The 21,403-nt window shown below is 38.9% G+C and overlaps 3 protein-coding genes across 10 annotated transcripts in view; 2 read left to right on the forward strand and 1 right to left on the reverse strand.

Annotated features, from left to right (window-relative positions):
• Nucleotides 1–9,724, forward strand: part of LOC129719768 (ras GTPase-activating protein raskol) — a 266,716-nt gene extending 256,992 nt beyond the window's left edge. For all 8 annotated transcript variants that reach the window (XM_055671167.1, XM_055671169.1, XM_055671168.1 and 5 more), the window contains 4 exons: nucleotides 4,547–4,652; nucleotides 4,721–7,886; nucleotides 7,952–8,403; nucleotides 8,476–9,724. In XM_055671167.1, the coding sequence (XP_055527142.1) occupies nucleotides 4,547–4,652; nucleotides 4,721–7,886; nucleotides 7,952–8,403; nucleotides 8,476–8,707 (3,956 nt within the window). In that variant the 3' untranslated portion in view covers nucleotides 8,708–9,724. The remainder of the gene's footprint in view (nucleotides 1–4,546; nucleotides 4,653–4,720; nucleotides 7,887–7,951; nucleotides 8,404–8,475) is intronic.
• An 838-nt stretch (nucleotides 9,725–10,562) lies between these two features.
• LOC129725113 (ras GTPase-activating protein raskol-like) lies at nucleotides 10,563–12,567 on the forward strand. Its single transcript, XM_055680568.1, has 2 exons — nucleotides 10,563–12,097; nucleotides 12,163–12,567. Exons 1-2 carry the CDS (start codon nucleotides 10,817–10,819, stop codon nucleotides 12,550–12,552), a joined length of 1,671 nt encoding a protein of 556 aa, XP_055536543.1. The 5' UTR covers nucleotides 10,563–10,816; the 3' UTR covers nucleotides 12,553–12,567.
• Nucleotides 12,568–16,986: 4,419 nt separating this feature from the next.
• LOC129724783 (regulator of hypoxia-inducible factor 1-like) lies at nucleotides 16,987–20,989 on the reverse strand. The gene is made up of 9 exons (XM_055679945.1): nucleotides 20,332–20,989; nucleotides 20,121–20,263; nucleotides 18,989–19,262; nucleotides 18,829–18,924; nucleotides 18,578–18,765; nucleotides 18,190–18,519; nucleotides 17,902–18,095; nucleotides 17,361–17,841; nucleotides 16,987–17,300 (listed from the first exon to the last, which is right to left on the reverse strand). Exons 1-9 carry the CDS (start codon nucleotides 20,441–20,443, stop codon nucleotides 17,145–17,147), a joined length of 1,974 nt encoding a protein of 657 aa, XP_055535920.1. The 5' UTR covers nucleotides 20,444–20,989; the 3' UTR covers nucleotides 16,987–17,144.
• Between the last annotated feature and the right edge of the window lie 414 nt (nucleotides 20,990–21,403).

The raw sequence follows: 21,403 nt of genomic DNA on the forward strand, positions 1-21,403 counted from the left end.
GGAAATTAAATTTTGATTATTATACCTGCTCAAGTCCCACAACAATCCACGTGACATTACAAACGCAGCAATAGCTGGCTTGCGAAGAGGACAGATTTTCACTCAAATTAAAATACCCTTGAGACGGTCGACCTCCAGCGGTATCGACCATGATGCAGCGCGAAACCAAACAGAGAAAATATATATGTTAATTATACTTTCACGTCGGATCGAAACCTCACGGTCGGTTGCCGTCGTCGTTTGACCGACGCAAAACAGCCACGATCGAGTGTAATCCTAGTATGGAGAACACCACTTTTGCTCTCTTGGTGTACTCGCTTCAACAGTGTCACTTAGCCCTGAGATACACTTAGCGGATCACCGTAAGTCCCCGGCTGCAGCCATGACTTGTGGTCGGTAAGATCCTATTAGTAGATTACATTCACTGGCCAATAACACACTCGAATTTGGTTTATGGTAGCGTTGTTGATTTGTTCCCTAATGAATAGTGGCCATGTTAGAAATGTACCCGCGAACTGAACAATACTAGACTTTCCTAAGATTCACGTTCCTGTCGGATCAGTAAACGCTGGCACGATCCAGCAAGCTGAAACGGAAGTGAGAGTGGGTCACGTCACCGCAAACCGCAGACTAAAGGAGAGACCGCATAACGCCACGGTCGCCACTTTAGTATTCCGACTCGTGCCGCCACAAGATTCCCGATTCGATTCAGTAGTGGGAAGTTTGAAATATGAGATCGTGATTATTATTTGAATTATTTGAACTAGAGTAAAATATGCCTTTTTGAAACTTAACGCACGATACAGGTTTATGAGGCTGCTTTACTGCGACGCAGGTTGTGTTTAGTTTTGTTTGTTAATCATCGAGTAATAGATTTTGTTAGATCACTTGAAATACAGGTCGGACTAGATTATCCGGAATTTATTTTTTTGGTGTTCGTTTTTAAATTTTATTCCGAAATTTTACCTTTGCCATATTTGTTACCATTTATGTCACTTCCGGCATGTTTGGGATATGTTCGAATTAAGTGAAAATAATCAATGTCCAATTTCTTTTGCTTCTCAAGATTTTATCCCTTTTCTGCCACTGCATCATAAAAATAAAATAAAACAGGGAAAAATTTATTTTATGTTCGTTAATCGCAAATTTGAAAACTCGATTATCCGGAATGAAAATTTTTTTGAAGTTCTGGTTAATCGAGTCCGACCTGTAATAATCTAAAATAGAACTTCTACTTAAATATGGATTTACTTATATTTAAAATATTTTTTTTAAATTTGTTTTGTTCTATAACAGGCATTTAAATGTTGTGAATTTTAGGAATAGCTTTTATTTTTTTCTTAACGAATTTAGTGGGAGTTGTCCGAGTCGTCGAGGACACTTTTACACACATTACACACCATAGAATTACTTATGAAAATATGAAGCCATAATCCATGATGATCACTTGCTTCCAGGCGTAATGATGGACGAGGGATTTTTTTTTCTAAGTCTAAATCACATCCTCAGCCCGTGTTCATTTTTCTCATCGTCGAAAAAATCACATACATTGCCTACTTTACAACTTAAAATGTATGTCATAGGACAAAAAATGTAATTAGTACATGAAGGGATCTTAACAGTTTCCTTAAAAAAGGCAGATTCGTTAAGACGATTTTGAAAAAACAAATCATGCATGATTTTTAGTAACGTTCTTGATTATCACTTTTATTCAATAGCAATAATTTGAGAGTTGCCGCATTCATGAGAAATGTTTGGGTGTACTGTGTGTGACTGTGAAAATGATACACTTTATTTATGCCAAAAAAATTTAACAAATGAATCCTTTTTATCATTATCATAGTAGAGTAGTAAAGTCAGATGAATCAGTTCAATTCAAATCTTTTCCCTTTGCATTTGATAACGGCTCGCAAACACTTCTCAAAATTATCACAAGTCGCACACACAACTTCGATTGGCATTTCATCCCGGATTTTCACCATACGGTTTTTAACTCTCCAGTAACCAATGCCGCCTTTGGGGGGCTTCAGTCAAACCTCTAAAAAGCTTCAATAAATACTTAAAAAGCAACTACGCAAAGACAGCGGCTGAATAAAAAGGTCAGGTCAATCCCGGCGAATCGGGACGTGGACCTATCTCACCCTTGATGGCAACGATTGGCAGGGCACTTCGTATTTTACTTCCCTCGCGAAGAAAGTGGGCTCCGAGGTGAAGTTCATTTCACACACCAAGTTCCCCAAAAAGCACCTGCTGTGGCTAACAATCAGCGAAAAGGGGATGTCAAAGCCGCTCTTCTTTCGCTGCGAACTGACCGTAGACGGGGAAATTTAAAGTTCGAACTGCCTACCGGAAGTTGCGTCGTTCATTAAGAAATACTATAAGGGAGAAGACGTGGTGTTTTGGCCGGATCTGGTGTCAGGGGGGCGACAGACGCGATTCCTTTTTGAGCGACTATTTAGCGCAAAAACTGATTTTTGTAACATAAAAGGCTATTCCGGGACATCTACGGTTCGGTTTCATATCCGATTGAATACTTTTTTCACTGGGATTCCAGAGTTGCGTTCATCTATGTTGCACTTTTTTGTTCCGAATGCCGAAAAGTATCAGGGAAATTAATGTTATATTTCTGGGGGAATCAGGGAATTTGACTTTAATTTTTTTTTGCCACCCTGGGTGTGGTATCCAAAATGGCGAATCCGTTCAGCGTTCCCCAGTTGCGTCCTATCATAAATTTCTGGGAAAACCTAAAACCTGAAGATCTACTCCGACAGTTTCGTCGAGGAATTGATAAATAAAACAAAGGAAAAACTTAAAAATATACCTAATCGCATGTTTTCGTATGCCATTGCAAATGTTTCGGGTAACTGCCGGAAATCCGCTCATAAGGGCGTAGATTTTTTTTGCAAGTAAGCTGGAGAACACAATTATCTGTCTTAGTGTTTTTATCACAATCCGGAAAAAGTCCATTTTTTTAAATGCAAACGTTACGTTAGTTAGCGTCATGCCTTCATTGATCAGCGAAAAACTTGATGAAAAGATTCAACGATTCAAAAACACCAATTAGTAAAGCCCTTCTGGAAAACGGCGAAAGTAATGTTGTAGGGTAAAGCGGGGCTAGTTGGTCATTTTTGGTCAAAATGTTCTCTAGCTTTTTGTAGGGAATGTTATGGCAAAAACCCATTGCATGACAATGTTGCGTTAAGTCTGTAGCTTCTAGAGAAAACATGAACGACTCAAAATAGACTACGATTTTGCGGATATTTTATGTTTTTTGAGTTGATGTCAAATTGTCCAACTAGCCCCTCAGATGGGGTAAGTTAGTCAGGGTGTGGGGTAAATTGACCAGTTTTATTTCGGAAGGACCATTCAGCTATCCTTCCTCGCTGCATTTGCGGCAGCCTGTAGCGTCTCAGTGGAAGTCGAACCTCTTCCGGATTTTTGGTCATACGTTCGCTTTCCGAAATCTCAAACCATGAGAAAAGTAATGTGTTGTTTTCGTTTGGTTTTAGTATGCATCACGAAATGCGCCGTTCCTGAAATTGCATTTACTTGGTTACTTGAATTCATTGATGATGTGCATAGGGCCAACTAGCCCCTAATGTATTAAATATGAAAATTACTTAAAATACATGAAAATAAAATTTTGGCGAAAATTTGCTTTACACAACTTAAAACTAACAAAAAGTACTTTCATTATGCATTGAACTAGGTTTATTTTAATTTGGCTAGCTTTGTTCAGACAAAAAGTTTCAACTTGAAAACCGAGTAGAATGATGGCCAATTTGGCACCAACCTGTATTTAATATACGTCCTAATTGAAACTGTACTTTATTCTGTCATTTAGTTTCTCTGGTTATCCGCTACATATCTCCCATATTACACAATTTGTTTGATACGTAGATTCGAAGATATTTTCATTGACCAACTTACCCCGTAACCAACTAGCCCCGCTCTACCCTACATCTATTATAATATGATGCATTTTTCTTCGCGACACTTTCGCTGATTTCATGAGAGTGTATCTGAGATGATAGTTCATTTCACATATTCATCGGTTTGCTAGTTAAAGCGCGTAGAGAAAGACATTTTCACCTATCTCATCAAATTACTACCGTCTTCATATGCTACATAATAGCATAACATAAAAAAACCATTTGTTCGGATTTTTCGAACTAAATTTTTAAATTTTTATGATCTTCAGAATCGTTAATCACAGTAATTGGACGTTTGAGTAATATGCTGTGCACACAATTTCTAGTTGCAGCATTGAATATCACTCACATTCCATTTATCCCAATCAGATGCATCACCAAAACAGACCCTAATCAACTGACAGCCAGTTAGAATAAATTAAACGACACATTTCCCACCGCCACCGTCACGGTCGAAACGATAAGAAACCAAAATTCCAGCAGATGAAAGGCGATGATTGATGGTGGTGATCTCAATTGCACAATGCCCCAGTTATGATTAGCTGCGTGCCACAGAAAATGTCAGAACAAAAGCTCAGTGTGTTTATTTTTGCTTCTCTTTCTCTCTTTTACAGACACATCCTATGAAAAGGCATGCCGCAGAGGGTCGGCACCCAGTACCCCGATCTTGGGCCAGAAGTCCGAATCCACATCCCGCTTCACTAATTTCTTCTCAAAACGGTAGCTACAAAAATCCAGCTCGCCGACATTAAATAATAATCGACTAACAGATCGTTTTATATTTTCAGTTCCTTCCGATCGAACCCGCTGAAGCGAACAAAATCAGTCACCAAGCTGGAGCGTTCGAAGCGTGGACAGGGTGGCTTACGGGGTTCCCGATCACACGAGAGTCTGCTCTCCAATCATGCTGTGATGTCCACCATCGACCTTTCCTGTATCGGTGCGATCGGAGTGGTTCCAGTGCACGCTTCAGTGCTCGGCCGAAGACACTGCTTCCAGGTACGGGGCGGTCCACGTGGTGAGCGGTATTACAGCTGCGGGTCACGACAGGAGCGGGATCTTTGGATCTACAGTTTACGCAAATCGATTGCACCGAACGCCGAAAACACCAGACGAACGGACAATTCGCTCAAAATGTGGGTGTATGAAGCCAAAGCACTGCCGCCAAAGAAGAAATACTTTTGCGAGATTAACCTGGACAAAACGTTGTATGGACGAACATCCATCAAGTTGCGCACGGAGCTACTTTTCTGGGGAGAATACTTTGACTTTCCGGATGTGCCGGATATAAACGTGATAACGGTTAACGTTTATCGAGAGGGTGAAAAGAAGAAAAAGCGCGATAAACACGCACTTGTGGGTTGTGTAAAAATTCCAATACACGAAGTGACTTCCAGAACGTTTTCCGAAGATTGGTACCCGATCATTGCGGAAAAGCATGATAGCATCAGCAAAAACTCCTCCAAAGAACCCATTCCTACGTTAAGGATAAAATGTCGCTTCCAAAGCATAGATATTCTTCCCATTGGAGTTTATCAGGAATTTCTGGACTACCTGAAAGAAAACTATAAGAAAGTTTGTGAAGTGTTGGAGCCAGTAATCGGTGTGAAAGCTAAGGAAGACATTGGCCAAGCGCTGGTTCTGCTAATGCACGCACAGGGGATGGCAGCGGCTTTTCTGACGGATGTGGTCGCTTTGGATTTGCTTCGCGTTGGTGATCAACGGTTAACCTTCAGAGGGAATTCTCTTGCTACTAAAAGTATGGAGGCGTTCCTCAAACTGACAGGCGAACAGTACCTTCAGGATACTCTCTCCGCTCCCATATCGGAAATAATTTCGTCAGATCGCGATTGTGAAGTGGATCCCTTGAAAGCTAACGGTTCCTTATCACGTCAACAACAAGCATTGAGAAATGCAGTGAAAACTGCCTGGAGCAGCATTGTAGACAGTGGCAAAAATTTTCCTGTCCAGCTGAGAGATTGCTTCTCAACATTCCGCGAGCGACTGCAGTTGCTGGATCGTGAAGACATGGCTGATAACCTAATTAGTGCGTCAATTTTCCTACGCTTTCTCTGCCCGGCCATTCTCTCTCCTAGTCTATTCAACATCACCAATGAGCTTCCATCCGCGCGTGCAACTCGCAATCTGACGCTTGTGGCCAAAACTCTTCAAACTTTGGCTAATTTTACGCGGTTTCAAGGGAAGGAAAATTTCATGGAATTCCTCAACGACTTTCTCGAGCAGGAAGCACCCCGAATGAAACAATTTCTCCACAGTATTTCAACCCGCACCGAAACCCCACTGCAAGAAAGTATCCTCGATTGGGCCGGTTATATTGACCAAGGCAAACAACTTTCCATTCTTCACACTTTACTTGCCGAGAGTATTCAGAAATTACCAGCTTCGAAACAAGTTGATCTGCACCCTCTTCCTGCGATTTTAGAAGCAATTACTATTGCCAAAGAAACAAACAACTTCATCACCACTCAGCAACAGAATCCTCAGCCACAGCCTCATCCAAATCAGGAGAATCAGAACACAATAACCGTACCGGTTAAACCAACTGCCGAAAGAGGAATTATTCGTGGTGTTTTGACTCCAACCTCGCTAGAGAAGAACATCTTTCGTTATAATGATCCGACAGTACGACCTTTGCTGAGTCAGAACCAAAGCATGAACTCACTGCAACACTCACACTCCACTTCAAGTATTAATTCTGCAACCAATTTGCACGTCGTCAATGCAAACATTCAACATCACAATGTTTCTAGTACAAATTCCAACGAGAACAAGTATCAGTATCCAATTGGCAGTATTCGGACCTACGGTACAGTTTCGCAGTACTATTCAAACAACTCGAGTAACATCGGCAGCCTAAAAAATGAGAAAGAGAAAAGCCCTGTTTTAAACTGCGGCATTCGAGCGAGTACACTGCCCAGAAACAACGGCGTCACCGTTAGTAATGGTAGCATTAGCAATGAAGCGGACGAGCATGCCAACGTGAACAACCTAATTCAGATTGGTTTCGATCCAAGTAATCCCTTTAACCGAAAGAGTCCCACCCCGCTGCTAAAGTCGACAGTACATATCAACGGCAGTCGAAGCCGAAACCTGAATGGCTCCCAGCTAAGTTTACTTTCAGATCTAGGTAAAAATCCGCTTAGTCTCGGGATTCCGCACAGCGATATGGTAACGAGTAGCACTCCTACTCCGGCCGCGCCAGCGTCCAATCCATCCAATATGCCGATGAGCTTGGATGATCTGGAAGATCTGCTTAACTACGCAGACGAACAGGGAGTTACGGAAAACCAGAAGGGAGGGAAAGAGCAACTGACCGGCAAAGGGAGCAACATATCAATCGGACAAATATCTAACATTTGTAGTTCCGGTTACCAAAGTATCACGACGCAATCTCAAAGCTCGAGTCCAGTAGAGCTAGGCCAGCAGCAAATCGAATACGTAACGAACAAGGTTCCACCTCCGAGAAAGATGAGTAACAACAAGTACGGATACATTAATCAGCAACGTTACGCGCCAGCCAGTAATACGGCCACCGTCTCCAGTTTAACAAGCATCAACAATAACAACAATAGTAATGAACAAGATGGTCAATATGGTCCTCTGGGATACAAAACTGCTTTATATCACCAAAGTACTAACGTGATTACGGGAACTGCTCTAAATGCGTACAACAACAACCTAATCATTGGTTCGAATGCCGGTGCCGGTGGCACAGGCGGAGTTAGCAGTGTGTATAAGAATCATCTCAGCACGATTGGAAGCGGAGGTAATTTGCACACCTCCAGCAGTGATGAAAGGTTGAGCAACAATGACAATTACCGGGATATGGACTCGTTAAATGCAGGCAATGGAAATACGTTTGAAGGCTTTGGTGGGTTGCACGGACGACGACTTGGGAGCAGTCGGATGCCGCGAACTAACCCTTTAATGCAGGTAAATGTTGTTAATGTTTTGATTTATTTATCGTTTGCAAACGCTAGTAACGCTTTTTGTTTTAGTATAAACGCGAGGAACCTTTGGAAATGCAACCGGTTAGCAGCTACACTAGCGCTAACAATAGTCGGGATCATCACAATCACCATCACAGTACCAGTGGTGGAGGAACAAACAATCGTTACCAGCGTAGAATGAGCATTGATTCGGGTCGTACACTTTCTGACAGCTCAACCGACACGGAAAGCGGTTCCAAACAGCTTCCATCATCTGTTGCTTTCAACGGTCACGTTGGAATCGTCGGAGGTCTCGGCAGTCATCTGGACAATAAACGCCGCCATCATCGTACCAGCACTAGCAAATCTGTCGAACAGTGCGAACGGGAAATCCAACGACTTCAGGCTTCAGTGGACGAACTGCGGCAGAAGCTGGAGGAGTCCGAGCTGAAGGAGGTTACCGAAGATTTGGAAGCCATTTCACACCACAGTGATACCAAAATTCGAAGCATCATTGGACGGTAAGTGATGAAGCACGCTTTGGAATATTCTGTTGAATGTATTTGTACTCATTTGTTCTGGTTCTATTTCAGTCTGCTGGCGATGGAGGAGGAACTTCGACGGGAACAGTACAAAATGTCACTCGTTTTGACGCACAAGCAGCGCGTTATCGAGGCGCAAGGTCAGCAAATTGCCGCTCTAGATGCGGCAAACAATAGGCTATTAACAGCCCTCTCCAGTCTGCGCAATCGCTACGAGAATCAGTCGAATCAAAGTGATGCCAGCTCGCCACAACCAACCAATGCCAGTGCATCCTCCTGCTAAATCGATACTGCTCTCTCTCACACACGTGCATACACACCCACATACACTTCCAGGATGCAAATTCCAAGATCAAAGTCGATTTGAAAAAAAAAAAATAAACGTAGAAAACAAATGAAATGCAATGGTAAAGTTCAATGAAAAGAAATGATTTGTAAATAATCGTAAAATGTAGAAGCTTTGAATTATACATACCTACGTTTAAGGTTTTAAATTATTTATTGTACAATATGATGCACCCTGAAACATGTATTATTCAGCAGGAAGTTTTAAGAAATGATAATTATCTATCATTACTAGTTTTTACTCGATTCTAAGTAAAGCACAATTGATGCATATAGATCAAACACCAACCATCATGCTCTGCTAAATTTGTTAAAGGATATCTTTACAACTAAGCGTACTTATATGCAGAAGGAGATACGCTACCACCTTAATAATTAACCACAAGAAAAGCTGCCCACTGAAAACTAACCTGACGCCAATGGAAAAGCAATTCGACTGCCTGGAATCAATTGTTTGTTTCCCTAATAACAAATTGAAGTATTCAGCTTGATTGTCTCTTCAACAATTCAGCGACTTGGCGATGCTTTTGTCTTAAAAGATTTTTTTTTGGCTGCGCAGCATTATGGATTAGCAAGAGAAATGCAGTAAATTTATTAAATGTAACCAAAGAACCATTTCATAAATAAAATATACGATCGACCCGATCATCAATTCAGCTTATCAGTAGTCTTAAACACAAATCCGTACACTTGAAAGCTCTGTTTGGAAAGATTTGTTGAAAAATACACTTATAATCTATTGGTGTAAAACTTTCGATCTTCGATTCTCGGTTTTTTTCTTTGCACTATTTCTTTTTCCTTTCAACTCAATCTGTATTGAATCGTTTTCCACGTACGGTTAGATTGTTTTTTTTTTTCTACGTATATGAATGCCTCCTCAAAAAAGCACACCACACCATGCTACTTGTAGAAAGGGTTTCTGTAATCAAGAAATATATGAACTATTTATGTGAAACTTGTTGTAATGTAAACCGTCCAGTATGTATTGCCCTGTGACTGATTTAGTTGATTTATGAAGAAACTGAGATTAACGCTCCTTACCGTCACTATTATTTGCAATGGTATGCCAAAACGGCATTCGAGGGAAGCTAATGGATTGCGGAATAATCATAAAGTTGGTTATGGAAATATCTTTTATATCTCGAATATCCAGTGTTATGCAATGTCTTCGATACTCTTGCAATTACCTAGAAAAAAGCTTTTTTTTTAATTAAGAGAGATTGCATAACAATTGTAACTAGCAGAACAATTGAATAGATACTTTTTATAAACCCTAGTTTTTAGACGCAAATTATTAAAGCCGGCGTGAATGAGGGGAGACATTGTTACACCAGCTATGAGGTGGATAGGATATACCCATGACTTTGACGTTCAAATTTCAATACTATGATCGAGTAATAAGCATTATAGCTCATTTTAAATCTAGATAAACATTTCAAAAGGTCCTATCTACTTTCATCGTTTTTCCGGAGCGTCTTTTCATTTTGGTAATGGTTCAGCTTTAGTAACTCTCCCAAGTGGGATTTTTATTCTGAAGGTTAGAGTGATCCCTCCGCTATCAACTTTTGCAAATAACGTGTCATAAAAGGTGTTTGATAAGTTGTTGTGATTGAATGAAAGTGATCGATCAAAAAATCTATCAAAGCAGATAGGACCTTTTGAAATGATTCTCTAGAAATAATTCGCTTTTAAAATAAACCCGACCTTACAGACGCCAAGTTAACTATCCAGAAAGATTGTATAACAATTCCTCGAAAACTATTCCCCAGAAAATAAAACGCCGAAGCCTTTTCCCCAGAAAACAGAAGGCCAGAATGTAACGATCACCAGAAAACTATTTCCCAGAAAATACCGTTTTCCAGAAAACTGTAATCCTGAAACGAAGAAATATCCAAATCAGGAGAATCAGAACACAATAACCGTACCGGTTAAACCAACTGCCGAAAGAGGAATTATTCGTGGTGTTTTGACTCCAACCTCGCTAGAGAAGAACATCTTTCGTTATAATGATCCGACAGTACGACCTTTGCTGAGTCAGAACCAAAGCATGAACTCACTGCAACACTCACACTCCACTTCAAGTATTAATTCTGCAACCAATTTGCACGTCGTCAATGCAAACATTCAACATCACAATGTTTCTAGTACAAATTCCAACGAGAACAAGTATCAGTATCCAATTGGCAGTATTCGGACCTACGGTACAGTTTCGCAGTACTATTCAAACAACTCGAGTAACATCGGCAGCCTAAAAAATGAGAAAGAGAAAAGCCCTGTTTTAAACTGCGGCATTCGAGCGAGTACACTGCCCAGAAACAACGGCGTCACCGTTAGTAATGGTAGCATTAGCAATGAAGCGGACGAGCATGCCAACGTGAACAACCTAATTCAGATTGGTTTCGATCCAAGTAATCCCTTTAACCGAAAGAGTCCCACCCCGCTGCTAAAGTCGACAGTACATATCAACGGCAGTCGAAGCCGAAACCTGAATGGCTCCCAGCTAAGTTTACTTTCAGATCTAGGTAAAAATCCGCTTAGTCTCGGGATTCCGCACAGCGATATGGTAACGAGTAGCACTCCTACTCCGGCCGCGCCAGCGTCCAATCCATCCAATATGCCGATGAGCTTGGATGATCTGGAAGATCTGCTTAACTACGCAGACGAACAGGGAGTTACGGAAAACCAGAAGGGAGGGAAAGAGCAACTGACCGGCAAAGGGAGCAACATATCAATCGGACAAATATCTAACATTTGTAGTTCCGGTTACCAAAGTATCACGACGCAATCTCAAAGCTCGAGTCCAGTAGAGCTAGGCCAGCAGCAAATCGAATACGTAACGAACAAGGTTCCACCTCCGAGAAAGATGAGTAACAACAAGTACGGATACATTAATCAGCAACGTTACGCGCCAGCCAGTAATACGGCCACCGTCTCCAGTTTAACAAGCATCAACAATAACAACAATAGTAATGAACAAGATGGTCAATATGGTCCTCTGGGATACAAAACTGCTTTATATCACCAAAGTACTAACGTGATTACGGGAACTGCTCTAAATGCGTACAACAACAACCTAATCATTGGTTCGAATGCCGGTGCCGGTGGCACAGGCGGAGTTAGCAGTGTGTATAAGAATCATCTCAGCACGATTGGAAGCGGAGGTAATTTGCACACCTCCAGCAGTGATGAAAGGTTGAGCAACAATGACAATTACCGGGATATGGACTCGTTAAATGCAGGCAATGGAAATACGTTTGAAGGCTTTGGTGGGTTGCACGGACGACGACTTGGGAGCAGTCGGATGCCGCGAACTAACCCTTTAATGCAGGTAAATGTTGTTAATGTTTTGATTTATTTATCGTTTGCAAACGCTAGTAACGCTTTTTGTTTTAGTATAAACGCGAGGAACCTTTGGAAATGCAACCGGTTAGCAGCTACACTAGCGCTAACAATAGTCGGGATCATCACAATCACTATCACAGTACCAGTGGTGGAGGAACAAACAATCGTTACCAGCGTAGAATGAGCATTGATTCGGGTCGTACACTTTCTGACAGCTCAACCGACACGGAAAGCGGTTCCAAACAGCTTCCATCATCTGTTGCTTTCAACGGTCACGTTGGAATCGTCGGAGGTCTCGGCAGTCATCTGGACAATAAACGCCGCCATCATCGTACCAGCAATGGTAATGGTTCAGCTTTAGTAACTCTCCCAAGTGGGATTTTTATTCTGAAGGTTAGAGTGATCCCTCCGCTATCAACTTTTGCAAATAACGTGTCATAAAAGGTGTTTGATAAGTTGTTGTGATTGAATGAAAGTGATCGATCAAAAAATCTATCAAAGCAGATAGGACCTTTTGAAATGATTCTCTAGAAATAATTCGCTTTTAAAATAAACCCGACCTTACAGACGCCAAGTTAACTATCCAGAAAGATTGTATAACAATTCCTCGAAAACTATTCCCCAGAAAATAAAACGCCGAAGCCTTTTCCCCAGAAAACAGAAGGCCAGAATGTAACGATCACCAGAAAACTATTTCCCAGAAAATACCGTTTTCCAGAAAACTGTAATCCTGAAACGAAGAAATATGCATTCTTATTTTTTCAACATGAAAAATCTGTTTAAACTGAGTTTTTGTATATCTGAAATGTATAACATATGTGCTTAATCATAGAAAACTGAAAATCGAGCTGAAAGGCTGAATAGTTTTGTGTTAACGATTTTATTATTTGAATCAACTTATTATCAACTAAAACATTTGTTCTTTCATGGAGTAAATAAGTAAGCGCTTGACACCAGGCACCAGGCACAGTAGCGAATTGATTTCTGAGGCTTCTTGAACAAAAATCTAAAATACACCTTTTTATCCTAACTCGGTTAATCTAGTTCACATGGGCAGTGGGAGGGGTTCAGCCCCCTGCAGAAATTACCTCTGTACAGGTTCGTTCGTTTTCCTGGGTTGATGCAACATTCACTAGTATATATTAAACGAGCGAAAGAAAATCTGGTTACAATTCTGGAGCCTGTTGAGTATACGTTTGCATTGGCGTGCACACCGGAAACGGTAGCGCCTTTGTAATCATGGCAACATGAATCCTTTTCTTCGAGAAGCCAACAAAGTTATCAAGAGTTTTCTTTTCTGTTTAACAGTCATACTAGCCATGGAAGTCTTTCATAGAGAGATATGGTTGGACAGGCTGGTAGAGCATGGTATTAAATTGCTGTGTCGATATTCTCTTCTTCGGCCTTGAAAATCGAAGACTGGGGCACGCAAACTCTCAACAGCTTGTACCGAATCCTCAGCAGGTCTCCAAGGCTTAGAGTCTCTAGTCGATAGATCAATTTAGGTAAGGGAAGTCGACAAATTAGATCCGTAACTTCGGGATAAGGATTGGCTCTGAAGACTGGGATGACTCGGGCCACTAGCAAGGATGCCATGTACATGTACTGATTAATCTGTATTTTACAGATTTTCGGCCGAAGTAACGGTACAGAATCTGTATATACAGATATACAGATTTTCGTCGAAAAGTACAGATTTACAGATTTTTCGAAATTGACATAAATTTTTATAAACACTCCAAATTTTATTTAATTAAATATTAAGCAAATTGAACATATTTTCAACTCCTCACACGTTTTAGCTAATAATTTTGTTTATGTACCATAAAAACATAAAAAATATTAAGTTCTTTATGTTTAAACAATACAGATTTTTTTTTACACGCTCGTAAGTTATAACTCTAAAATGTGTAACATTTGACGCATTTTCGTAAAAAGTGGAACAACTCTAAAATTGAGTAACTCCACAAATACTCAAAACTGAGTAACACTAGGCGTCTTTAAAAATGAGTCATTATTACTCAAAATTTGAGTACGACATTACTCATTTTTTGGGTACAGTTCAGTTTCATTACTGGCTAGAAATCCGCCACGACCAATAAACGACACCACATATTCATCAATAATTTTACCTTGTAATAATAGTAAACAGTTATGATGCCTTCTGAGGCGCACACAATTAAAATACTACAAGGTATACAGCCCTAGGGTTGTATGAAATGGTGACGTGGGACTGAACACTGTAATTAGGGGATTTTTTGTTACAAAATATACAGAGTCTGCAGACAGAATCAATGTGTTTATTTTCAGCCTCCCCTGGAAATCAATTTTTGGAATATATTCAACAACACTCGAAGAAATATCATTTATATTTGGCGATATTATGCTTTTAGTATTTTTTTTTTCTGTGCAAAAAAATATGTATTTAACAAGGCACAAGCATATCGTGCTTGTTGAAGAAGCATCAAGAATTTCTCATAATGCGTCAAAGTCAGAATTATCTCTATATCCTTAAAAACCAAATCCAATAATGCTTACGTTATCATAATGAATGGTTTTGTCTTATTTAACTCTAACTAAATCAAATCTATAGTATGGATATTACTTTCAAAATAATATGGAAGCCCTTACAGAGGTTCATCAATTGGAAAACATAAGAAAAAATTTTGAACAAAATTCCTAACAAGTTCCAGCAAAAAATCGTGGAAATCCACAATTACATTTTTATTTTTTGCTTGACAATTTTTTCATTTGCCTGCAACTACATTCGCTGTATTACGAAGACAGGAAATATACGTTTATTATGGTAAAGCTTAGAATAATAATATATCATCTAACAATTTTGAAATATGAAAAGAGATTCTGTACGAATCTTACTAAATAAACTAAAAAATCACAAGCATTCGCAGGTTCTTACTCTAGGAATTTACTCTTTCGATACTATCCGGTCACGATTATTTAGTGAATATCGAAGATAAAATTAAAAAAATATCCGTTGCAAAAATTTACAATTCTTGTTGAGTAATTCATGGCAATCATATTTATGAAATAAACTTTCAATCACCATCAACAACAGCATTGTAGTTTTTCCTCAATTGCATACGAATAGAAATGTACGAACAAAAGTGTACCACTGCAATACGAATAGTACTGCTGCAGTACGAATAGAAGAGTACCAATGCAATCATAGACGACGAGAGACCTGCGGTTCTATACTCCACTGGTACTGTTGCTTTTACTGGCATGTTTTCTTCCAAGACATCAGTTTTTATTAGGTTCTACAGTACCTAACACGCAGGTTTAGAGATTGTTCAAGGATGGGTATTGTTTCAAATTTTTAGGAAAACTTTTACCTTCGAGACATCATATTAGTCTAAGCTCATGGAAGCAAAAATAAATTGACCTATTGGGACGGGGAGACTCTGTCAATTTTTATTTCGAAATTGATACAGGGAATATCACAGGGAACGGATGGTGTCCATTCACGTCGTCTGTGCTAGGAATGCTCGCATGTAATTGGTTTATTATTAGCGTAAATTTGTTATTGAAATTACTATCAATTTTACCGCTTAGCAATGAAATTAAAGTGATAATTAACACATTACAAAATAGTTATACATTTTATCTATCCAACAACATATTGGTTATTGTTATCCATCATGTGGTTATGCTGTTATTAGCGTTTGAAATCTGACGCAACATTTGCCCGTTTCATTTCCAATTTTACAGAATGCATCCCAGTATAGTAAACAAAGACGTGTCCCACGTCAAAACATATGTTACAAACTGAAGCACATCATAATCAACTTTCAAAATGGACGTCGTTATATGCGACGTTACTCAGAAAGAAGTTATATGAAGGGAACCCAAAAAGTGAGTCAAAGTTACTCAAAATCAAAAAGGACTTCTACTCATTTATTGACGTCTACGAACATCGTTCTAAACTGAGTCAGAGTTGCTCAGTTTATAAGTTATTATTTACGAGCGTGTATATGGAACAACTGTCATTTAAGGCATTTCGAGCAGTTTTTGATTCGTCATTTAAAAATCGAACATTTTTTAAAAATCACGTTTTGCTCAGAAAATTGCACTCTTTCAGCTGGTATATAAAAATCAGAAAACCGTTAGGAACTTTATGACCCAATTGTCCGAAGCCAATGTATATCTTTGACAATCTTTTTTGTTAAACACCATTTTGATTCAAACTTCGAACAGTCTCAAACATCGAACACTTCAGAATAAGAATGGAACTCTCGCGTAATTTTCCAAAGCGACCTATCTAACATTGAGAGACTCTCTTTGTTTACTTTCTCTTTGATCAATAATTATGTTATTTTTTCCATATTTCATAACACTCAATGCATAGTAAGCAAGACAGTATTACTATCTCTCGTTTAAGGGGAAGAAACCTTAGAAAATATATATAATGACGACGTAATTAACGAAACAAAGTGAGAGAGGAGAGAATCTGTCATTGTTACTTAGGTCACTTTGAAAAATTACGCGAGAATTATTATAGCTAGTGTAATAAAAGTATGATTATTTTCGTTCCTTGCAATGTCCTTCACCTAGTGATAGCTCGTTACTGTAGAACTACTTCCAGGGAACCAGCAGGCATTGAAAAAAGTGATAGTCATCTCTAAGCGATAACGTTGAAGTGTTCAGAGTTTGAATTAAAGCCGAGTTCTGAATTTTCATATACAAAATATGTTTAAATCTATATACATAAATAGCACTTAATTGCAACAAAAATAAAATAATCAACATGCTTAACCTTCAAGATCGATGATAAAATTCATTTATAGTTAGTTTTTCAGAGAAAGAAGTTACATAAAGTGTTAAGTGTTCGAAATTTGATCAAAAAGTGATCAAAAACGGGATTCAAAAATGAACGAATTATTTATTTTCATGTGTCTATACAATAGGCATAAAACTAAATAATACATTTATTTATGTGACTAGTTTACCGTTGTTTGTAAAACAATTAACTGATTACTTTGGTTGATCCCAATGTGGTTCACTCGGTAAACTAATTATTTTTTCTTATCCGATAAATTAATTAGTTTAGATATTTTGATTTTTCCATAGATAATTTGTTTGATCAATGTGTAAAACGGTATCTCTACGGCCAGATGCAGCATAATGCCACTCAAAAACGTGATTGTCATTATTGCGGATGACGTTAAGAGCTGTAAAATAAAACATAGTTTAAATTAAATAATTTCTTATAGTTATTAACAGGTATGTACCATATTGAATGCTCCATACATCATAGGTACATGCATATTGGAGTACAAAGTGTAAATTACTGAATACTGAACAATGTAGATGCTATAACTCAATTTTCCTAGCACTTGCAGTACGGGATGTTCGAGTAAGGCCACGTAGATAGAGTTCGATTTTAGACCAAGGTAACAGAAAAGCGTGGAATAGCAGATTCCGAACATAGCTTTTAAGGCTGATCCATAAATTGCCAAAAACAGTGACGGCTTTTCTATTGTTACCGAAGGTATAACAACAAGTAGTCCATTCAAGGCACAAAATACTAGAAAACTAGCTTCTAATAGTTTGGACAAATAGAATTTTGCCTTTAACTGTTGGTTATTTTGAACAATTAAATGATACATAATTCCGGCAACTATTCCAAAGAAATATGACCCAACGTTGGTTTGAGCGGGTGTGTAAAACTGTAGGAAAAACTTGTTATCCCGTAACTCAGTAAGTGCATCCCTACAACATAAGAGTTTTGTTGATTGAGTTAAATTGTTATAGGAAACAAAAAAATGTTACCGCATATTAAAATGCATAGTTGCATCTAATTTCTTTTTGTAGATTACGAATCCAGGAAGCAGAAAACTAGTCAAAACTAGCACAGTGACGCATGCCCTTTTGCAGCCAGGGAATTTCCAGATCAACGCCATGATTGTCAGGCCCACAAGAAATAGTTGAAAATCTGCCCCTAAATACCAGCCAAATTTCATACACTAGAAAATAGCAAAAAAGTTTGCATTCAATTTTCTTGTACCGCTCGTATACAAGCTTTCTTTTAACACCAGCTTGCGTGCTAGTTAAACGTACCGGTTCATCCAAGTGAACGTAGTTGTTTATGAACAGAAGATTTCCCCACCAGTGTTCACTGCAGTAGTCGATGAACTTTGGCGCCACCGGCGTCTGTTTAGTGCGCTTGAAAACCGTTGCCTGATAGAAAATAAGAAACGCGTACGCCGGGGTGATTCGTGCCAATCGGTTTAGTATTTTAAGCCTCAAATAACGATAGTTGAAGCGGGGTTCTTGATCGATGTGTTTGAGGAAACTGACCGCCATCACCATGCCTCCGAGGGTGAAGAAAAACTGAATCATGTGCGTGTTGTTGGAGTTCCAGATGGGGAAGGACGGATGGTTGGTTTGCTTTGAGAAAAATATATATATACTAACATTTATAAAGATTAAAAGATTATCGACCAACCTCCTCTAGATCTTCTGGATTTTTTAGCGGCATCCGAATCATCGGCAATGAAGCGTGTACAAGAAGGATTACGAGCATACCGATTGCACGCAAACCGTCTAAATAACGTAGATTTCCATTCGAGGTGCTAACTTCTAGTAACATTCTTATGTTTCGACGCAGAGAGAATGGTTTTAAAAAGCGATTGACTATAATTAAAATGGAATCAGTAATCGTAAAGAAATCACATTCGCAGATTTGGTAACACTCACAGTTTCCTTCAATTCCCCAATAGTCACGTAATGTGGCAATATTTACCAACAGAATCAAGGCGGCCGCCAGTACGAGAAAGCATTTTTCGTTAAAACCTTCAATGTAATGAAAAGAGGTAATTGCAGCTTTAATCATCAAACAACGGACGTAAATATTTACTAAATCTTCGATGAAAATCATCCTCCGAAAAGCAGTGCAAGATTGTTGACGATCCCTGCAGCCGATGTGATTCATATATTTCTCTGTTGACACATTGACTGACAAAGTTGCCGCGCGCCGCATCATCGCCGGTTAGCAGCTCGATTTGATGATCCAAATTGCCGTCCTTGAAGATGGGTGCGGCGGCTTCGGACACCCGTCGCACGCAGCCGGACAGACAAAGACCGCGTTCAAGGCGATCACGCGGGAAATTGAGGGAATTTGCCGTGAGTAGCTATTTATCAAACAAAAATAAGTAAACTGAGTAAATGTACAGCGAATGGGTGGACGTCTGGCGGTGAATGATTGTCATTTTAAATATTTGAATATTGGGTGATCGAATACTGGGGCATTGAAATTTTAATTGAAGACCTTTAGGTCTGAGATGTGGAGTCTTGCGCGATCCTTTTTCTGTTGTAGTTTTATAATATGGTTTTAATTCGAGAGTTTTAATCAGAAATCGAATTCGTGTCTGCGAATAAGTGTAAAATTATTTGCCTTTTCTTCAAATAGAACATTTAAACGAAATCCTCTATTTCAATGATAATTGATTTTTTTTTTCAGGATAAAAATACCCTGTTCGAAAAAAGTAGGAGGTTTCACTTTTGGTGAAGAAATCTTTGGAAATGAATGAAATTTCTAAAAATTTATGATGAACTATTATTCAACATTCATCATTATTACTTGTTGCAAACAAAAAATAATTCAAGGTTATAAAATTCTCAAACCTATCTGCCTAAGATTTATAGGATCACACGCTATAAGTTACAATTATAAGACACAAAAAAAAAACAAAAAATTAAAGGGTGTGATATTGATACTCGTGTTTTATGAATTCACTCATATGTTATGTAGTTAAAATCGAAGATCGAATAGCAAAGTCGGAACAAACAGAAACCTGTTGGTGGTAAATATTTCCCTCATACGACTTCTATGACATTATTGACTTCCCAACAAGGTGCGAAATCTCTTCTGGTTTGAAACAAATTTGTATGTGTTATTGCAATTCCCATGTTGCTTTGGGCTTCTAAGAATTTTTCACACGGAATCATTGAGAATAACACACATAGAAACATCTAATCCAAACACTTACACTGATATTACGCCAGATTTCTGATTCTTCATCGGGGTGTATAACGGTACGCACTACACAGTACTGGAAAAAAGGGTTTCCTATTCGACACTCGTCAAAGTCATCATATTTGAACAGCTTCGGGAGCTTCTGTTTAACATCCACTGATTGCATGAAAGATCAAAAATATATTCTTATCGCACAATTAGGACAATGGTCACTCCAAACTTACACGTTCGAAACCCAACAACACCATCCACCCACAGAAGGAACAAACAAAAATAACTGCACCATGCAACCCTCTTTAACCTTCCCTTTGTCCTACCAACACATTGCCAATCCATGGTAATGCTTCGAGTCTATTAGCACCAGGTGCTGGCTTTGAAGCTATAGTGACATGTGCACTGATCGCGCTATCACAACCGAATGTGAAGTCGCTCAGACTGAGCGCTCGGCACCGACACGCGAACTTACGATTAATAGTATTGTCCATGATCTGCAAGGCTTGAGAGTTTACTACTTTGGAACCTCTTCACGCTTTACCACTTTAACTTCTTTTCGCTCAATTTTTCTTTAATGTATACTCTAAGCAAAGTTTGTTAGTTTTTGCATCTAAATGTAGAGTCAGATTCGTTGTTTTGCTTTCGTCTTGATTAGACGCAAATTGTTTATCTCCGTTTGATTCGCAAAATAACAATACACGAGTTATCGTACGGGTGTTTTTTTTTCGATTAGTTCTTGTGTGCGATAACAATAGCCTGCAATATATCGGCAGAAACATCTTCTGCACACTGGTAGGGGCAGGCTACCCCGCCAGTGATCCGATACGCAGCTGATATATCAGCAAGAATAATTCTCCCGCACCGCTGTTACCCCGCTAGCAGCACGGACCACCATACGATCGAGCGAGTGGAAGTCAACTACAAGTGGCATCTACAAGGTCGCGTGTAGGATACGGCCACTGTGTCACAACACGAAGCTGGATCGTCATTGTTTGTTCTGCGGAGACGCTCGATTAATCCTACTATCAGCCGTGAGGTCGTGACTTAGACGTTCGGTGAAGTATTCACTTTAGAATTTTTATCATTATTATTAATAGTATTATTATTATTGTTATTATTATAATTATTATTACTATTATTATTATTATTATCATTATTATTATTATTATTATTATTATTATTATTATTATTATTATTATTATTATTACTATTGTTATTAGTATTAGTATTACTGCCTTTTTTTTATTTTGAGCCATTGTAGTTTGAAAAATTGTTTTTAAAATTTAATAGCAACTACTTGAC

Source organism: Wyeomyia smithii, chromosome 2 (genome assembly GCF_029784165.1).
Source record: "Wyeomyia smithii strain HCP4-BCI-WySm-NY-G18 chromosome 2, ASM2978416v1, whole genome shotgun sequence".
In the NCBI taxonomy this organism is placed as follows: domain Eukaryota; kingdom Metazoa; phylum Arthropoda; class Insecta; order Diptera; family Culicidae; genus Wyeomyia; species Wyeomyia smithii.

Excerpts from the sequence above, each read along its gene's own strand:
- LOC129724783 (XM_055679945.1), bottom strand. The coding sequence starts at position 20,443 with ATGGATTGGCAATGTGTTGGTAGGACAAAGGGAAGGTTAAAGAGGGTT. Across the intron at positions 19,263-20,120 it reads AAATCTGGCGTAATATCAGT|CTACTCACGGCAAATTCCCT; the intron begins GTAAGTGTTTGG and ends TTTGATAAATAG. Across the intron at positions 18,766-18,828 it reads TTGGGGAATTGAAGGAAACT|TCAATCGCTTTTTAAAACCA; the intron begins GTGAGTGTTACC and ends TTTTAATTATAG.
- LOC129725113 (XM_055680568.1), top strand. The coding sequence starts at position 10,817 with ATGAACTCACTGCAACACTCACACTCCACTTCAAGTATTAATTCTGCA. Across the intron at positions 12,098-12,162 it reads GAACTAACCCTTTAATGCAG|TATAAACGCGAGGAACCTTT; the intron begins GTAAATGTTGTT and ends TTTTTGTTTTAG.